The following is a 19857-nucleotide window of genomic DNA, read 5'->3' on the forward strand; positions in this document are numbered from 1 at the left end:
GGAGCGTTTTGACGTCATCATGAAGGATGTGGACCTTGTCCTGTAGGCCAGAGGGAAAAGCTGGCCCCGATGTCTTTTAAGCAGGGACGCGCCTACGACAAAATGAGTCAACAAGCCTGGGATCCCAGGGAGGCTGCTGGTGAGACTCCCTGGATGGAGAGGGGCGTAGGGGCTGGAGACCACGTGGCTCCACGTGGAAGTCGAGGCTGCAGTTGGTCGTTCAGGGCTGTTGAGGCACCGTGGGGCGTTCGGTGTAGACGTCAAGCAGGCTGTTGGGGACCTAGTGGCTAGCAAGGCTGCAGGTCAGGGTGGCCACACTTAGCAAATAGATGCTCAGTTCAACTGGAATGTCAGATAAACAGCAAATCCTTTTGCAATATTTGTGTGTCCCATGCAATATCTGGGACAACGAATCTTTTAAAAGTGTAAGTATATCCCAAATGGTACCTGAGATACACTAAATTAAGATTAGTCATTTACCTGACATTCCAGTTGAACTGGGCTTCCTGTATCTTACCTGGCGACCCTACCTGAGAGGTACCAAGGTGGCGCACTCTGGATCCTGGCCCCTTTCCCTACCATGCCAGTATGTGGAGCTTTTATTACTAAACCTGGGATGGCCCAGGCAGACTGGGATGAGTCTGAGTTGCTCACTCAAGTCTGAACAGATGTTGCTCAAATTGAATTGAGAGAATTTTCCGACCCTTCTGAAACCTGCAGGGGCCTTCGGTTGGGGCTGGTGCTCTGTGCACCGTGAGGAACCGCAGACCACGCCAGGCCAGGGGTCCGCACCCCAGAGACCACTGTCTGCAGCTCCACGTCTTCACGACGTCATCCGCTGCCTTGACCGTGCCAATGAATTCCAACCTTTATTGGAACTTTCCTGTGGTTTGGATTTTCTTCTTGAGAAGAATATTTGCTACTGATTTAGTCCTGTTTTAAAATTCTGTCCGGTCGAGATGGTGTCCTGTTTTCATCTCTGTGTGACTCTTCCTCAGTCATTTCCTTTCTTCTCAGTTCACTTGAGTCCACCTCCTGCAGTTTGCTTATCAGAGCGACATACACCACAGGCCTGGACTCGGTCCTGACATCTCCTTAGATTTAGTCCCAATGCTGTTTCTCTGTCAAGCAGATGTGTATTAAAATGTGCATAAGAAAAGAAGCTGGGCTTATTTAGAAACTTCTTCAATTTGCACAAACTCCATTGGTAGAAGAGATTTTCTTTTCTATAAAAACCCACAACAAACGTATGTTAATAGCTTCTTAGATCAAGACAGATTCCTATTTGGCCATTTCTGCCATCATTCTGCCCCATTGGCAGAGACACAAAAACGGTGACTGAGTATTCAAAGATGCAGAGACATCTGTGGCACGCTGGAGTTTTTTTCTTTTCTTTTCTTTTCTTTTTTTGCGGTACGCGGGCCTCTCACTGCTGTGGCCTCTCCCGTTGCGGAGCACAGGCTCCGGACGCGCAGGCGCAGCGGCCATGGCTCACGGGCCCAGCCGCTCCGCGGCATGTGGGATCTCCCGGACCGGGGCACGAACCCGTGTCCCCTGCATCGGCAGGCGGACTCTCAACCACTGCGCCACCAGGGAAGCCCCTGGAGCTTTTTTCTTGATTGTAGGATCTCTTTGCTCCCAGGAATGAGTGACTTCAACAGCCTGTTAAATGGTTTTTGTCCAAATTGAAAGAGTTTGGTTTTTTTTGTCTTGTCAGGTATTATAACGTTTACAAGGTGTTAGAAATGACTCCAATTTCGACTCAGGTCTTTGGGGCTTGTGTGTGTGTTTTAAAACAGCTTATTTTCAGGCATAGAAAACAAACGTATGGACACCAAGGGGGGAAAGGGGGGGTGGGATGAATTGGGAGATTGGGATCGACATATATACACTATTGATACTATGTATAAAATAGATAACTAAGGAGAACCTACTGTACAGCTCAGGGAATTCTACTCAATGCTCTGTGGTGACTTAAATGGGGAGGAAATCCAAAAAAAGGGGATATACGTATATGTATAGCTGATTCACTTTGCTGTACGGTAGAAACTAACAACATTGTAAAGCAATTATACTCCAATAAAAATTAATTTAAAGAAACAGCTTACTTTCAATGTGATAAAGGCATCTGAGAAACAAGCTTTCACTCGCTAAGCTAAAGTTAGGGCCACTGGGCTGAAAGCATCTAAAGAGAAAGGGAGAGTGAACATTGTTCAGCACATGTGCGCACATGGGCATGAACAGGCACAGCACACACACACACACCACAATTTAATTACATAAAAAATATTCCGAGCCATGTTTTCTGGACTATTCTTGATCTATTAATAGATAGACATACTTTACCTTTTGTGACACAGACGTCAACCTCAGGGCCATCTGACCTGGCAGTTTAAAAAACAGGACTATTAGGGCAAGAACCTGGTGGGGGGGGGGGGTCCCATATATCAGGCAGTTGAGTCCAGAAAGGAGACAGAGAACTGGCCAGACTGGTGTCAAATTCAAAGCCAAGAAAACACAGAGTCAGCGGGAGGAGAAAGAGAAGAGGTGGCACAGGAGAGCAACCTGTGGTCCACAGTCAGACAGCGTTTGCTCGGGGTCTTGTTGGCAACTTTGGGCTGTGTGTGGGCAGCCAGGAGGAACCGGAGGCCGGCAGGCGAATCCCTCCCGAGTTCCTGCCAGTGGCAGAAGTGCTGGACCCAGTGACAGAGCTTGAAGATATCCTTATCATTCCCCCCGATAAGAGGCATCAGATAGCATTTTTAGACTTCGTTATTTCAGCCCGGAAGCAAAAGGAGCATCTAAGGCCTATAGAGCAGATGTAATTTACAAGGATTGTGTTGGGCAACACCTGTCCAGCAGGTGGGAAACCTGAGTTCCCATCCTGGAGCAAACCACTTCCTCATCGACAATTGAGTTTCAAATGAGTGACAATCAGCCTTCACTTGCTTCAGTGTCACCGGGTTACGTCCCCAAGCCACCTGATATTTTTTACTAGCTCTTTAGCTGTGTATGTATAGTACTGCCGGTATTTATTACACTTGGACTTGGGGATAGGGAAGTGTACGTTTGGAATGGGGTGCGAGTTCATTCACTAGATTTAATGCCAGGGAACGAAGGCTTTGCTTAACTTTTTATTCATTATGGCACAAGTAAGAAATTTAGGAAACACCACTGAAAATGTCATCGCCAATATGAAAATTAAGAGTAGCATGTTTTATAAAAAAAAAAAAAAACCATCTTTTTCTACAATACACATTCCCTTATGAAGTGAAAAAAAATTTTCATAAAATACTGAAGCGAATTGCCACCCGCTGGTCAAAAATTGTTTTGCAGTTGAAAAACTTCAAATTTACTACTGCACTATGGTAGGAACACTTTACACTACACGTAAAATTACCAAAGAAAACATTTCCTCAGCCTTTGGCACAATGTAAATACAGAGCTTAATCTTTTTCCAAATATGATTTACTTCACAAAGCACTGCATATAATCTGGTTAATACTGATTATGGGGCAAAAGGAAAAACCATGTTCTGTAACTTGAATACTCTCTTTTGACCCTCAAACACTTTATAGTTGGATTCCAGTTTGCAGTTTTGAAAAATACATAAAAATCGTACATTATAAATATATATTATATATTGTCTATATAAAATTGAATTTGACCTAAAATGGGAAGGACAACTTCTTAATTATTCTTTCTTTGTCAGGCACGGCCTTTCTCTCTGAATTCTTTCTAAACAGATTCTAAAAATATATTCCATACTGTACCAAATTTAATATTTTCCTTAAAACATATTCAACATGAAAAAGCATTCAGTGACTATATTTTTTCGTATCTCGCTACTATAGAAAAATATGGCTTCTCATATTCTGTTTTACTTTGTTTTGTTAGTGTTTTCCTCAGGCATCGAAGAAAGGGCTGTCCCCAGTTAAAAAGCTATGGCCAAAGCACAGAAACCTGCTTGTGCGTATTCTAGAACACTCTATAGAATCTCATTACTTAGAATAAGTGATTTAAAAATGTGTTCCTTCTGTTTTCTGTGAATATAACATATAGGATTATCATACATAATCTGTTACAGAATATACAAGAGTCAAAACTGAAGACACATAAATACAATTAAGCTATACCAAAGCAAGAGCTTTATCTTATACAGAGCCAATGTGAATAGCTTTTAGACTGGATATTAGCATCCACTTCTGGTTTTGTTTTTTCTGAAGGCTGGCTATGCAATAGAATCTTATTATAAATGGCCAGGGTCCTAGTGCTCTATATCTTTAAGTGAACTGACTTTTCTCGTGTTATTATTTGTTTTTAAGTGTAAAAGAAGAAAAACAAGTAAGTGCCCAATTGTCCAACCCCACTTTTTCCCCTACGGAGTGGAAGAAGGCTGTTTGGGACGTGAGGGCTGAGCGTGGAGGGCTCATCTCATACCAGCGTTTCCGGGAGGGCATCGGGGTTGTCGGTGGATAAGAGCTCCCAGATCTGCCACCGCTCCCTCTGCCAGTCGAGCCAGCTGGGTTCCCCCAAGGTCTTACTGTTCCGATCGCCGGCGGGACTGGGGTAGGCGCTGCTCGCTTTCTGCTGGGCGGCCTGACGCTCTCGCTCGGCTCTTTGGATTCCCTCTTCCAACGCTGTTCCCGAGCCTCCTTCTGGCCTCTGAGGCCTCCACAGCGGCGGCTCCGCGGGCTGCTGGGCCGATGCTAGGGCCTGCTTCCCTGGACCAGGATACGGAGGAGGAGGCCTCTTGTCGCGCCTGGCACCCTCTGCAGGTCTCTGGTGCAGAGGCTTGGCTCTCCTCTGCAGCCAGGCCGCCTCCGGCTCGCGCTCCGCGAGGTCTTCGGTCCAGCACGGCTCCGGCCTTGGCCTTGGCACGCGCCTCCCGCCCCCGCCGCCCTTGATGGGGGGCGTGCTGCAGACGCGGGCCACGGGGGCGTGCGCCCTGCACTCGGCGATGGTGCTCGTGGTCTGAGTCCTGCCAATGACCTGCGCACTGCTGTCCAGGTCCATGGGGCTCCCCTGCCACCGGGGCCAGTTTGGGGACAGGTTCCCTTGCGAAAGAGAACACGGCCCCGGTCGGAGGGAGCTGCTTTCAAAAATGTCTCCGTAGGAACCTGGGAGCCGGAGAGAAGGACGAGAAATGGAATTGGTTTGTAGAGCCCCGGTCGGGATGCCCTGTTATCTCCTTCCTACTGCCAATTTCAAAAACTGAAGAAGTGCTGACACGCTTAGTTGTTGTTGCCTAAAGTGAAAGACCTCCCAGTAAGAGACACGTGCAGCGCTTTTTGGTTACTGGCGCAATTCGCGAAGCAGCTCCAAAGACAGATGCCTGGACTCTGACAGGTTAGCTGTCAAATGCAACCGGATAGTCCTTGGCCCTAAGTTATGTCTTAGGAAAGCCCCCTTCTGCGTGGTTATGAAAACTTCTCTGAACCTAGAAGGTGAAAGGAACATTCCCTTCCTGCTCAGCGCAACTTGCAATCCAGAGGAGACATAAATGTTTCCACGTTTCTATTGCGTCAATTAAAGCTGCAGGAATAAATGAGATGAATCAAAAGTGCCTCATCTGGTGCCAGAAGATAATGAAGACAGCTGCCGCTGTGTACATTCCACCACCTCCACTGTGGGAGAGACTGGCTCGTTGTTCACCAAATCGTCCCCTTTCCTTACTGGATGACATTTCCCAGCCTCCGTTGCAGTCAGGAGGGCCACATAAATGAGGTCTGGCTAACACATGTGCAGAGGTGTGATGTGAGCCATTTCTAGGCCTGGTCTAATAAAAAAATGAACAAACAAACAAACAAAAACCCAAATGCACTCCTAGTCTTTCCTGCTTGCTCCCTTCCTTTAACTTCTAGCCCAGGATGGAAAAACCACGGAAGACTCCAGCCTCTGAGGATGGGGGAGCCACCGGCTAGACGGAACTTGAGCCCCTGAATGACTCTGTGGAACAGAGCACTCCCACCCTTAATCGCCCTGCACAGTCCACAGTGGACTGGGCGGTGAGGGAGAAATCAGCCTGCGAGAGGTTAAGCCACTGACATTCAGCGGCTGTTTCTTACAGCAGTTAGCCTTCCCTAACTGATACAACTTTCCTCAGGAAATTGAAAGGAGAGCAAAACAGTGCATTTCACAAGCAAACGAGCAGTTCCTGGGGCCTATGTCCCCAGGCTGCCTGTTTCCTATGGATTTGCCCTGTCCTCTCATTTCTTTTTAGTAGGCAGGGAAAGAGAGCAGATCATTTTGGGGAGAGAGGGGCATATGAGCATTTATACAGGCACAGATCAGAGTTGAAAGAGTGAAGGAAAACAGAGCAGAATATCGTGGAATACTTTATCCTTGGGGGGAAAGGCAGTAAAGCACTTCATGGGATACAATGAGATGTAGTTAGATAATGGATCAGTACTCAAACTGGATTAGAGGCCATTAAATTAAAAATGTACCATGCTTTAAAACTGTAATATGGGCTTCCCTGGTGGCGCAGTGGTTGAGAGTCCGCCTGCCGATGCAGGGGACATGGGTTTGTGCCCCGGTCCGGGAGGATCCCACATGCCGCGGAGCGGCTGGGCCCGTGAGCCATGGCCGCTGAGCCCGCGCCCGGAGCCTGTGCTCTGCAATGGGAGACGCCGCAACAGTGAGGCCCGTGTACCGCAAAAAAAAAAAAAAAAAAAAAAAACTGTAATATGGGAGGTGTTACAAAACAATGAGAAAGGGAACATATACACACATGTACACACACATATACATACATACACACACATTCGGGAGAAACAATAAAACCAAACAATTTACATGCTTCATGTAATACATTAACATGTATTCCAGATGGATTAAAGAATTAAGGGTTAAAATAATGGAATACTATGAAAGGGAAAAGTGCATAGATGACTGACTCTCCAACGCTTAAGTAAAAGTAAAGATTAATTTTGTGAAATAATTCACAACAAGAGAGAGTGATAGACTTACTTACGTAAAACATTTAAAAAATTTCAGATATCCAAAAAGGGGAAAAAACTGCAAGGGATAATAATATCAGTGGCAAACAAAGTGGACAAAGGGTTAACGTCTTTATGATAGGAAGAGTTTGTAAGAAGCAATTTTAAAGACACTAGCACACACAAATAGCCAATGACATAACCGATAATCAGTGGGCGAAATTCAGCTGATCAACAGAAAAATGAAAAAACACTGGTGAGAAAGAAAGGCCAATGAAAATAATACAAGTTTGCTCTTTAAGGAAGCCAAAATGCAAACGCAGTGCTTTGCAATACGAATGAGGTTCGAGTGACACGGACAGTGCAGTGACATGGCACTGCCACCTACAGCTCATGGGGCATCAGACAACGCATCTTCTGTGCAATGTGAAGTGACTGCACCTCTGAATTCTTGAAAAGGTTCATCATTTTGGACCCACTTTCCTATTCTGTTTTTTCGTTTGTTTTGTTTTTGCTGCACCACGCGGCTTGCAGGATCTTAGTTTCCCAACCAGGGATTGAACCCAGGCCCTCAGCAGGGGAAGCTTGGAGTCCTAACCACTGGACCGCCAGGGAAGTCCCCCACTTTACTATTCTGGATTTGTAACTGGCTTTCTGAAATTTTGTGAATTTGTTAATAACTTGAAATACCAAAAAAAAAAAAAAAGTTCCATAAAAGAGGTCCCTGACATCATGACTTATTACTACATCAATAAAAAAATGGAAACAACTCATTGTCCCAGCATTGGGCTCTAAACTACGAATATGCATCTGGAATACTACATGGCTCTCAACAATAATAATGGAAAATAACTCGAGAATGGACGGGAAACAAATCACATAAAGGTACACAGACAGAATGACTGTAACTATCTTTAAAAACTCCTGCAAATGAAACGAAATAAAGTCAAAGACTGATGTACTTTGGTGGAAAGGATAAGTATAGCTTTATCCCCTTTTTCTCTGTTTCCAGCATTTTCCAAACAATATTTGACAAGCATGTAATACGATGATAGTAAGGTGAAAATGAAAGGAAATTAACTTAAAAAGTAAATGAAATACCGGTTTTAAAAAAGTATCCTTTACCTGTCATTCCTGGGTCTTTGGATCCACTTTTTAATGTTGAATGCCAAGTTCCCCAGATATTGAAAGCCTCCTCTGCCATGTCTAGGAAGAAGTGTATAAAAAAGGATGTAACTCACAATCAAACTGAAGAGCAAAAAATCAATAGACAAATATGTTTATAACATCTCTTTTGCTCAAAGTACTATATTCGAGATTGTGATGGACACAAGGCAGAATACGGTGCAGACCTGCCTTTCAAGATGCTTATTCCATTTGAGATTTACAAAAAGGCTTTCTCTATGATGGCTGTGGTAGACAGAATAAGGACTCCCACAAAGATGTCCGTGTCATGATCCCCAGAACCTGTAAAGATGTTATATTCAAAAGGGACTCTGCAGGTGTGCTTAAATTACGGATTTTAAGATGAGGAGATGATCCTGGATTATCCGTGCGAGCCCGATGTAATCACGAGGGTCTTTATAAGAGGGAGGCAAGACAGAAGATGCTACGTTGCTGGCTTTAAAGATGGAGGAAGGGGCCAGGAACCAAAGAATGCAGGCAGCCTCTGGAAGCTGGAAAAGGCAAGGAAACAGATTGTTCCCTAGAGTCTCCGGAAGGAACACAGCCCTGTGGACCCATTTTAGACTTCTGATGTCCAGAACTGTATGATAATAAATTTGTGTGTTGTTTTAAACCACTAAGTTTGTGGTCTTTTGTTACGGCAGCAATAGGAAACCAGTAGAACTGTGATGGGTGGCAACAGCTCTGACCGCATTAACACAGAGACAGAGGAATAGTTATAGTTTCTTTATCTGGCAGCAAAAGAGTCAGTCCTGCATGTATTTATTCATACATCCCCTTAGTCTGTCTGTAAATATTTACAGCCTAAGGCACTATCTTAGGTGTTTTCACCGTCTCATTTAATCCTCACTACAATTCTGATAATAATGATATTTCTAGAAGCAAACGTCTACCGGATGCTTCCCTGTGTTCCGCAGTTCATACGCATTCTCTCATTTAATCCTGAAGAGATGACCCTGAGTCCATTTTACAGATGAGGCAAGTACTCTCGCATTTTAAAAATAAATTTTATGCCTGATGGGAACATGGGTTACTGTTTTCATGGTAAATTTAAAAAACATTTTGACACGAATATTTGTAAAATTAAAAAAACTGCTGATTAAAAACACCAAAAAAAAAAAAAAAAAAGCCCTTTCAGAGTGGCTCTTCGGATTAAACTATAAATTTGAGATAAAATAGTAAGAATTTGTACCGTGTCTTCCAATTATTACTTTAAAAGTATCCTGTTGAGTCCTGACCCTGAGGAATTACTCTGTGGAGGGAGAGAACAGAACCAAACATTCGGTGGTCAAATGAATTTGAGAAAAGCTGCAACCCATACCCTCCCTCCCATTGTGGAAATGCATGGTGCCCACTAGCACTTTAAAGAGTTTGAGAACTTGTACAGTAGAGAGACCGTTAGCTTGGTTAATCCAATATTTCCCAAATGTATCTGACCGTGGAAACCTGATTCTGCCTAAAAACGTCATCTCCCATGTAGACCTCTTTGGAACATGCCAGCTTGTTATACAGTAAGTTCAGCTTGTTCCTTTTATAAAAGTTAACAGCAATGGTTCGGTGACATCTTAGCCTAACAAATACGCCCCCCAACCCACAGGCCAGGACACATAAAGTTCCTCGGATGCTGGAGCAGAAAAGTCAGCTGGGAATGTCAGGGGCTGTCAGAGCTTGAGACCGCTTCCCAGCTAGCTGGGTCTGCAGGGACTCAGACTCAGAGTCGGTGTTTGGCAGGTCCTCAGTAAATGCTCATTGAATTAGAGAAACGTGAAATGGTGAAGGGATGGAGAGGAGGTCCAAATCACCCACATCAGGCCACATGCAATCAAAGTCACTGGTGGAGTTACCTTTCCCAAGCCTTGGTCCAGGAGAACTCTCCCTCGACTTCGAAGATGGCAAGTGGCCCACCCGCACATACTGCTCTGGCCCTTTGTAAAGCTTCTCTGAGCCCCCCGGGGCCACGTCCTCTTGCATAGCCAGCAGGGAGCGCTCGGACAGCACTGGGGAGTTGTTGTCATAAGGGGAGAGGTCTCCGCTGGAGGCCTTGTTGGAATCTGTGGACGAATGCCTTCCTCCCATGGAAAAGGAAACTTCCGACCTCAGCATGTCAGGGCTTCTGGCACAGGGAGACAATTACAGGCGCGTGAGTGTGTTAACAATGAGCGATCAGATTCAAACAGTCCGACGGTTTCACACAGGACAGGAGGAGAATGCATGGACACGGGCTGAAACAAAAAGAGCTTCTGAGCAAGGTTCCAAGACTCCTGTGTCAATAAGGTGAAAGCGTTTCTATGAAGTGGCCAGCAGATGGCAGTAAAACCCAACAGATGTTACAGGAACCAGCAAGGCGAAGTGGGGCGGGGGAGGGTGAAACACATGGATGCCTGTCTTCTCCAAGGTGCATCACTGAAATGCCTGTTGGATCAATCCCTGTTTCGATTTAAAAATTAAAGTCTGATGCTCACTATCTGTTAAGTAGGGAAAAACTGTAGATAACTCTTTTACTTTCCTCAATATCCTGAATTAAAAATAATTCAGCTAAAACTATGATTGAAACTTTACGTGTAGTTCATTATGGCTTTACGGACACCTTTCCTCCCCGCACCCAAATACTTAGTGTAAGTGAATCCATCCTTCCTGAGGACGAGGACAACAACGATGATGCTGCTGATGTGATGATGACGATGACGATGACGACGCTGGTGGGAATAACTGTTTCATGGTTAAAACGGTGGCTAAAAGGATAAATATATGACCATCACTAGAGTCCATAGTATTTAAATACACCTAAAAAGACTCTACAAGGCACTAGTGCTTTTACAAGTTGATATAAAGCGTACTAATGAGCATATCCATTAAGGTTTATATGTGCATGAGTTGTCACAGCAACAGAAATAACCGTGAAGACAGTGAGCGGAACAGGAAGATGAGAACATCAGGAACAGGACAAGAGTGTTGAAAGTCTTACCTGGGAACATCTGTATTTTCTACCTTCCTCAAAACAGTGGCCCTGACATCTTAAAGGGAAATGATCACAGATTGATGACAAGTTCCCAAACCCGTTTCTGTTCCCCCCCACCGCGCTCCCCCACTTCACTTCTCTTTACTTGTCTTTGCTTTCTTTTGGTTTAATTTTTCAAAACAAATCCTTTGTGATCTTAAAGAAGGCAAACCCATGCCCGAGCAAGGCTTTCCTGACCAAAGGGTTCTGTGCATGCAACACGGAGGAAGGACGCTCTCAGGGGGTCTAGCTTCACGGTGGTCTCCAGCAGGGGGTAGTGCCAGGGGAAAGCATCTCAGCAGCTGTGTCATGCTTTCCCTGTCACCGAGGCAGCTGAGGGAATTTCTTACCCACATGGAATAAACAGTCCTTTCCTTGCCTCCTGTTTAAACCGATGACCGATAACCTTATGGGAAAGAGCCAGAGGACAACCACGAAACTTTAGGCCTCCAGTGAATGAAGGAAAAATAAAAGGAACTTACTACTCCTGCTGGGAAGTGGGGGAAGAAAACGATTTAACCTCCACCATTTAATTAAAGGGGGAACCCTCCCTAATTCTAGTGGAGGGGACACAAAACAAACCAAACGGACACTTGTCTGTCGTCATGGGGTTCGACTCTCGCTGAGGATGCTTTACTATGAAAATGAGAAAAATACGAACGTGCTGAATTGGTAGCAACACAGAGCTCAGCTCAGAATCAGGGTCCTATGTTCTGACCAGGGCTAGATATCAAATTGCTGGGCTAATTTCAGTTGTTTTCCCTGTTTAGTTGGCATTTTTCCATTCATTAATGAAAATGTCTTATGTCTACTCAGCAAGAATAAGTCATAGTGTTATATCGATAAGAGTGGGCACATAAAGCCTTATTTTATGGGCTGTTTTAAAGAGAGTCAAGTCAATTCACTTGCCAAAACAAAATAACTATCAGGGCTTCGAATGCTTTTTGGTCCCTTTACAATAGGAGGAAAGTTTTGGAAAGGTCGTATTGTAGCTCATGGAGACCACAATAGTTCGGTCTCATAGCTGGCTCTTCTGTCTTACAAAACATATAGAAGAGCATATATTAAGCAAAGTATTATAAGTTGCAGATTCAGCCGACAGTTATGTGCATAAAGAAAAACACCTCATGAAAGAAATTTCTTGAACGTCTCAGTACTAGGGACATTTGGGTTTCTCCCAGGCAAGCAGGTTATTTTTACCTACTTGGAGGTAAAAATTATTTCTCCACATAGAAACACGGGTCATGAAATAAAGAATGTATCTCTCTTTGCAATGACCGCTAAAAGGCTCTGAGGAATTGGGGCTCCACTCGAGTTGGCGTATTGGAGCTTGTGTGAAGCCTTTGTGTGTTTCACACCCCAACTTCAGCTTACCTTATCACTCTTTCCACTGCTTTCCTTTCCCTGGCCTTTCAAGTTACTTACTATGATATTGTTCCACTTTATATATTTTTGCGAGCTGCTTCAATACATTGTTTTTGGACTGGTGTACAGACAGGGAAATCAAGTCCATGTCGCTGGGGGTATTAAAAAGGCAGCATGCTTCATGAGAGCATTCAGTTTGGTTAAAACAAAACAGAGAACAATAACGGCAATAACAAAAATAACTGAAGCTGCCACATTGTTTTTTCCTCCATGATCATGGCTGTGATGGGATCTGATCCAGCAGAGGTGAGGTGGGGGGGGGGGGAGAGGTGGAAAGCCACTGTCCTCTTCCTCTGTCCTTTGGGCTGACTCTGCAAAACCTCACTCAGTGGTTCTGATGCGGCCGCATCGCTATCACCTGGGAAATGCATTACTTGTTGGAAATGCAAATTCTCAAGCTCCATTCTGGACCTCCTGACAAGACTGGCCACCATATGCAGGGCCCAGGGCAAAATGAACATGCGGGGCCCTAAGATTAAAAAAATGATGAGAATTTCAAGATGGTGAGAGCAGATCACTAAGCCAAATGGGTGCTCCTTCTGAGTACGGGGTTCAGCCCATGAAGCTGGCTGGGCTGACTGAAAGGGAACCTCTGGGGGCAGGGCTTTAAGAGCCCTCCAGGTAATTCTGATGCTTGGGGAAGTTTGAGAACCCCAGATACCAAACCTACCTGCCTTCCCTCAACCCACAGATGTGACCGTGAGCTATGGATCTAGTAAGAGTCAAATCAGGAGGGAAACCACAGATAGTGGCAGCGGGGGTAAATGTGGTGGTCCTGCAGGATCCGGATAACTGAACGTCGTTTGGTGATGGCTCAGAACGTGTTAAGGGGAGGGGGGGCAGGAGGGGCCAACCTGCCTTTCTCCGCTCCTCTGTGTCATGCTCCTAAGTCCACCCACCAAAGTCACCACAGCTGCGGCCCCAATCAGGGGAGAAACTGCAGGAGGTGGCTAGAGCTAATCCCTGGAGGTAGAGGTGAATGAAGCAGACACGGACCACGAACCTCCTCAGGGTGGCTGGGGTCACAGCCAGGGACACGGGCAGGTGGGGACACCCCACGAGAGGTGATACCTCTTTTCCCGGCCAGCGTACTTGCCCGTGGCAGCGGAAACTGATTGAGTGCCCATGGCAAACAGCTTGTGGTATATACACTCATGGGAAGTAACCCCTTGGCCTGAGAGAAGCACAAAAGTTGCTATTTATATAGAGTCCGTTATGTGGCAGAAATTGGACTAAGCTACCGTTAACAACTCTCCTTGTTTCTGATCACAAGTCTAGAGACGAGCCAAAGAAATGAGGAGATATCAAAATGACATGTCTTTCTAGCAGTACCGGCATTAGGGGTCGAGACTCCTAAAACTTGTTTCATAAATACTATTCAAAATGATTAAAAATCAATAGTAAAACGCTTGTTTTATGCTTAGAGTTGGTGGGCCCTTTTATATGTTTAAAGTATTTCCTATTTTTCATTTTATTTTCTCGGCAGAGGTCAATAAGATGGTGGCCAAACGTGCCTAAAGAGCCCATGCCCAAGAACCGTCTTTCCACACGACAGCCCACCAATTAGTAAACAAAATAAACAAAATAAAACGCCTCAGAACTCTCACTATAACATCGGCAGTTCAGAGTTTTAAAACGTTTTAGTGTCATTCCATCGCTTTATCATTAAATCAATCGGAAACAAATCCAGGACCCTCCCTCTGGACAATGAGACAAGCAACCACCGACGTCTCCTCTAAGATTTGCCTCTGAAATGATTCTACTCTAGGAAGACAATTTGAATTCAACACTCCGAGTAAAGGCAATAAAATATTCATGCATTTATCTAAACTATTTATCCTAACCAGTGATTCACTAGATGAGAAATCGTTTAGAAGCACAAAATGTTCCCTCTTTCTATGTCTTGGAATTTCATGGATTTGAGCGGATGGATACACTGCCAGTTGACATGGGGTTGCTTCCATGAATGGAGAGCTTTCCCGGGAGACCTGAAAGCCCCGGGACCATCCACAGCATGCATGGCCGGTCTCGGCCAACCAAAGAAGCATGAGATGGACGTGGAGAGCGAATCACTTTCTCACCCTTAGCTGGTCCCTCCAGGTCAGGGTGTAAACACGCTGGCAGGGTACTGTGGGCAGGCCTGTACCGCAGCCGGAGGCACAGAACTTGTTCTGTGGATAAACGGAAAACTCCGGTTCAATCACCGGAAGCGGCCAGCCCAGCCCCTCACTGAGCAACCCCAGTGAGGAACACCTTTGGGGATTTCGAACTTGCATCGGCTTCATGCTCGGCTTAGCCATGAACGGGTAAACCTCAGTCTGTTGGAACTCAAAGCACATAACCATCTCGGACACTATTAACGGTACCAGGAAAGGAATCCACTGCCACAGTAGCTCTGGACGTATGGACGATTTTCACATTCATCATGCTCAGTTCTGCAAAGCATCCCTGATGCAGAATCCTAGGGACAAATGCACCCTGCTCCAAAGAAACGCTGACCTGGATCCAAACTCCCACCAGGAGATAAAGCCAGCATCCTGGACGTTAGAATTCGCCCAGGTCTTTTAAAATGTTTTGATATGTTGCTCATCAGAGATTTTTGGTGTTCACTTTGATTTTTAAGAAATACTACACTTCAATATTGTCCATTTTGATGACCGTTTTAACACACCCTTAAAATCTGCACCTCACTCCCCTCACCCTAGTCCCTGCCCTGCCACGATAATGTACTTCTGTTCTGTTGCAAATGCCTGTGTGTTAACATACTTTGTCCTCTTTGACTCCATTCTCATCCCCTATTACCTTACAACCCTAAATCAAGGGGGAGGGTCTATTTTAAGTATCTTTGAAGAAAAGAGCACATAATTCTAATAAATATACCAGACAAGCAATTAAAAAACTGGAAGTCTTTCATTGTTAGTGAGATAAATCTCTTCTAATCTCTTCTTGGCATTCCATTTTAGTTGAAGCCAAAAATGTAAGTAGACAAGCACAAGAAAAAAATACTGAATCCTACTCTCACTCCCCCAATTCTGTTGTCGCACATAAAGAAGGGAAAAGACTCAAAGCAAAACATTAAATTCCCAAATATCACTAAATGTTTCATCTTTCAAAACAGAAATTTTGATGAATATGTTCTCGTTCTTGGTTTGACACTCTTTTGAAAACTTACTTGTCCACTCCAGATAAAATCTTGTGCAGTTCCCACGTGGGGCACAGGAATCTAAAACCTTATTTAGGTATGTGAACTGATGGCAAAGAACAGAAGCTTCAGGAAAAAAAATCAAAGGGTTGGAAGAGAAAAATGAGGCAGCTCGTGCATATCACTGCACTTATGATGTTCATTTTAGAAGCTACTGTTGCTTCCCACTCTGTGGTCTTCCTGCAAATCCTTTCCATTCTTACCTTTTATAGCCCTCGTAGCTGAGTTTTCACTAAATAAGGTCTTCGGAACAAGAATTCTGTCCATTCCCATTGCGCCACAGCTTATCCAGATTCTCGACCTCATGACCTGCAAACGCGATCGCTTCCAGTCCCTTCAGAAATCTACCTGGCCTGGTGAGAGCAGGTCATGTTCCCAACTTCAGTGCCTTTCACCCTCACCCCTCTGTCTGTTCCAGAACTACGCCATCATCCTGATGCCAATCACATCAGGTGAGCTTTGCCTTTCAAGACAGTGCCACAACTTAACGTGGATGGGTTCTCTCGCGCCATATTGCCTTCATAGGTTGCTATCTCATGGACAGCAAGGTAGAATCTAGTGACACCCGAGTTTTTGGTAAGTAGTTGTAAATGAACAGAATGGTGAAATTCTAAGCAATGTGATAATAATCACTAACAAGTACTAAGCATTTCTCTAAAAACCAGATTCCATTCTAATAGCAGAACAACTCCATAAAGTTAGTGTGACTTTTTATCTCTAGTTTACAGATGAGGAAACTGAGACAGAGAGAGATGAATTTCTTTACCCAAGACCGCACAGCTAATCGCAGTGGAACTGGAATTTGGACTCAGGCAATGTGGCTCTGAATCCAAAGCTCATAACCAGCACGTTGTATCATAGAAGGGTGTGCTATTGATGGATAATTGACATGTCAGTGTGGCCGGCACTGTCTGGCATTTGGGGTACTCTAATTTGTCACCACTGTATTCTGTCGTTACCATGATCTATCATCACTGTAATTCTTTGCCGCTGCTTCTTGATTTAAGCACCGCTGCTATTTAAGGGCTTCTGCCCTCTGTGCTGGCCTCTTTATCGTGTCCCCAGCCAGCTGACATATTTACTTTTATGACCAGGCCCTGATTCAAGCTCCCCAAACATCCAGGCCTATTGACAACCTCTCCAGCCTACAAAGTTCCCTGCAAATCCGTGCTCTTCTCAGAAGATATCGAAACTCCACGTGGATCTATGGTCTGGAGCGCTGGTTCCCTTCTTTGTCAACACAAAGACCCCTTTGGCATGTAACAAATCACCTACCTCAAGTCCCCGGATGACAGTAAATACGTAGTAGCTAATGGGGCAGCTCTCAGCTGTCAGTTCTTAGCCTGGCTGCTTGTGAGAAACACAGGGGAGCTTTTAAAAATCCCAGTGTCCAGACTGCACCCCGGAATAAATGAATCTAAATCTCTGAGGGGGGTGCCCAGGCGGAGCTGTTCTTCAAGCTCCCCAAGTGATTCGAACGGGAGGCAAGGCTGAGAACCCGGGGCTCAGCACGTAGCATCTTCACCCTTGTAGGCCTCCTTCGACAAGTCTGCCAGTCCTTAAAGATGTACGCATTTATACAGAGAAGGGATAAACAACAAAGTCCTACTGTAGAGCACAGGGAACTATATTCAGTATCCTGTGATAAACCATCATGGAAAAAAATATCAAAAATGAATGTACATCTATATGTATAAATGAGTCACTGCTGTGCAGCAGAAATTAACGAAACATTGTAAATCAGCTATACTTCAATAAAATAAATACTGAGAGAAGAAAAGAATATGCCTTGAGATTTTAAGCTTTTGCTACTCAAAGTTTGCATCATGGCCCAGCAGCATCACAGCATCATCTGGGGGGGGGGGGCTTGTTAGAAATGCAGTTTCTCAGACTCCCTCCCCTAGACCTACTGATTCAGAAAGAACATTTTAACAAGATCTCCTGGTCACCTGGACGCATAGGGAAGTTTGAGAAGCGCACCTTTCAAGCACGAAGAGACTACCTACAGCGCGAGGGTTAGGACGTTTCAAGCCTCAAGAGGCCATTAAAAATAAACATTTATTTACTAATGTATGGATTTTCACTTCATGGTAACATCATCGACCTTCTGGGCTGCTACCTGACCTGTACCTAGAGGAAAACAACCAAACACTCGCTTCTCCTCACTGCCAAAGTCTCCTCCAAATGTTTTCTGTTCGATACTGCTAGTCTGTGACATCTCCAGTGCTCCTGTGAGCTTACCTTCCTTTTCTTGAAGCCCTGACACTCACCTAAGATCGTGGTGTAGGGTCAGCTTGCCTAGGCCTTACAATTCTTATTCCTACAGGGACAGGGAACAGAAGACGCTGCACCATTGTACAGTTTGGGATGGGCTTAACATGTACGCTTCCTTCTTTTCCTAAGAGTAGAGAAAGAAAGGCTCACTTCTTGGCATTTACATGCAAAGAGCGTATTGAAAACCACATCAAAATAACTTCTAACATCTATTCTTCAAAGTATAATGTTCATGTATTTTAAAATGTCACATAAAAGCAGAAATTCGATAAGTCAAAAATCAGTGGCTTTTTTAGGTGTGTGTTTTTCCCACAGAGAAGTGTTTTAAAGGCAGCTTAACGAGGGATTCACAAAGAGAAAGGCTGCCATGTCTGTTTTCTTGCACAGGGGAGGGAAATAAGTGAGTTCCTTTAAAGTCCGGTGACACAAGATCTCCTATGAAGAAAAAGCCCTTTGCTTGTTTAAATTAGAATCTCCACCTTGATGACAGGAATCTAGGAACATTTTAAGCGAGCCCAATTCTCTGATATGAAACGCAAGACCATGAAATACCAGCCCGTGTATACAGTCTGAATACGTTTTTATTCCCTCGTGGCTCTTAGGGTTTGAATCCTGGCAGAATGCCTTACTTGAAGCAGAACTTATCTTGATAATGATTGGCACAGAAATGGATTTTTAAAACTGCTCTTGAAAGGACAATCCCCTTAAAAATTCTTCCCTGTTCTACAGGACATGGAGCAAAACAATGTGCAATTCCTTTCCACCAAATTTCTCTAAAGAATGTCATTTTTACATACCTGAAATAGTTTTAAATGAAAATTAGTACATCACGTTCGACATCAATACAAAAGAACAATTTAACACGTGTCCACGTTTCTGAGATACCATTGAATAAGACATACCATGACAGTATTTTATGTATGACTCAGAGGGGGAAAAATGCTATGAATTAATTTAAGACATGTCGCTGATTATAAGATTAACCTCAATTTCAGAGATGATAAAACACGGGGGAAAATGTGTCTTAGAATTGTTGAAATTCAGTAGATTAACAAGCACAGCATAAGATGATACTTTCATGAAGGAAACAACGTTTCCTGTCACAAATTTAAGGTTTGGTGTCATGGTGGCAACATCACTCCTGGTTCATGACGCAATATTATCCCCGTAACTAGCTTTGTTAAAGTTCACCCCCATACACTCTGCCTCTAGAGCAAATGGTTACCATAAATCATAAAATCTGACTAAGGGGAAAATTCAGTGCTTCTCCTTTGGGGGAAAAATGGTGGCTAACCGTAGCCTACAGCAAGGCTTGTATTTCCCTCACTGCAAACATGGGTGCTTGTGTATACCGGCATGCATTTTTCTCAAAAGGATGCTAGCTATGAAGAGCGGGAGAGTTAGGAGGGTGAGCATCTCTAATTTCATGGGTACCGAGGCCTCGCCTGAGGCCTGTCTTGTGGTTTGCTAATGCATCTGTCCCGTTGGTAAGTTACACACGTAAGACGCATCCAGGCGCAGCCTTAGGGGCCCCTAAGCAGAGTTTTTAGGATTCTAGCAGTGGAATCACTGATGCACATCGCTGTCAGTTCCTGAGCTTCCTGCCAGTGTGATTTAGTAGGTTTTTTTTTTTTTTTTTTTTTCCAGTAAACACAGTCAAAAGGACCTCAAGGGGCTAGAAAAAGAAAACTGAAACAGAAAAATCCCATAAAGCAGTTTCTAGTTTGGTAAGTGCATTGGTAAGACAAGCATTTTCTGTTTAGGTGGATCGATCAGATTTGCCAGGAAGTCACCAAAATTCCACTCAAGTCACCCTGCGTGGAGTTATGTAA

General features: G+C 44.4%; 1 protein-coding gene across 2 annotated transcripts in view; it reads right to left on the minus strand.

Moving 5' to 3' along the window:
* Positions 1-4434: 4434 nt before the first annotated feature.
* The window catches only part of ARHGAP6 (Rho GTPase activating protein 6), a gene marked incomplete at both ends in the record, with an annotated part of 483993 nt that continues 468570 nt past the window's right edge, over positions 4435-19857 (minus strand). For both annotated transcript variants that reach the window (XM_082864811.1, XM_082864812.1), the window contains 3 exons: positions 4435-5120; positions 8067-8147; positions 9971-10239. In XM_082864811.1, the coding sequence (XP_082720937.1) occupies positions 4435-5120; positions 8067-8147; positions 9971-10239 (1036 nt within the window). The remainder of the gene's footprint in view (positions 5121-8066; positions 8148-9970; positions 10240-19857) is intronic.

This window comes from Leucopleurus acutus (assembly GCF_964270905.1).
Source record: "Leucopleurus acutus genome assembly, chromosome: X".
NCBI lineage: Eukaryota > Metazoa > Chordata > Mammalia > Artiodactyla > Delphinidae > Leucopleurus > Leucopleurus acutus.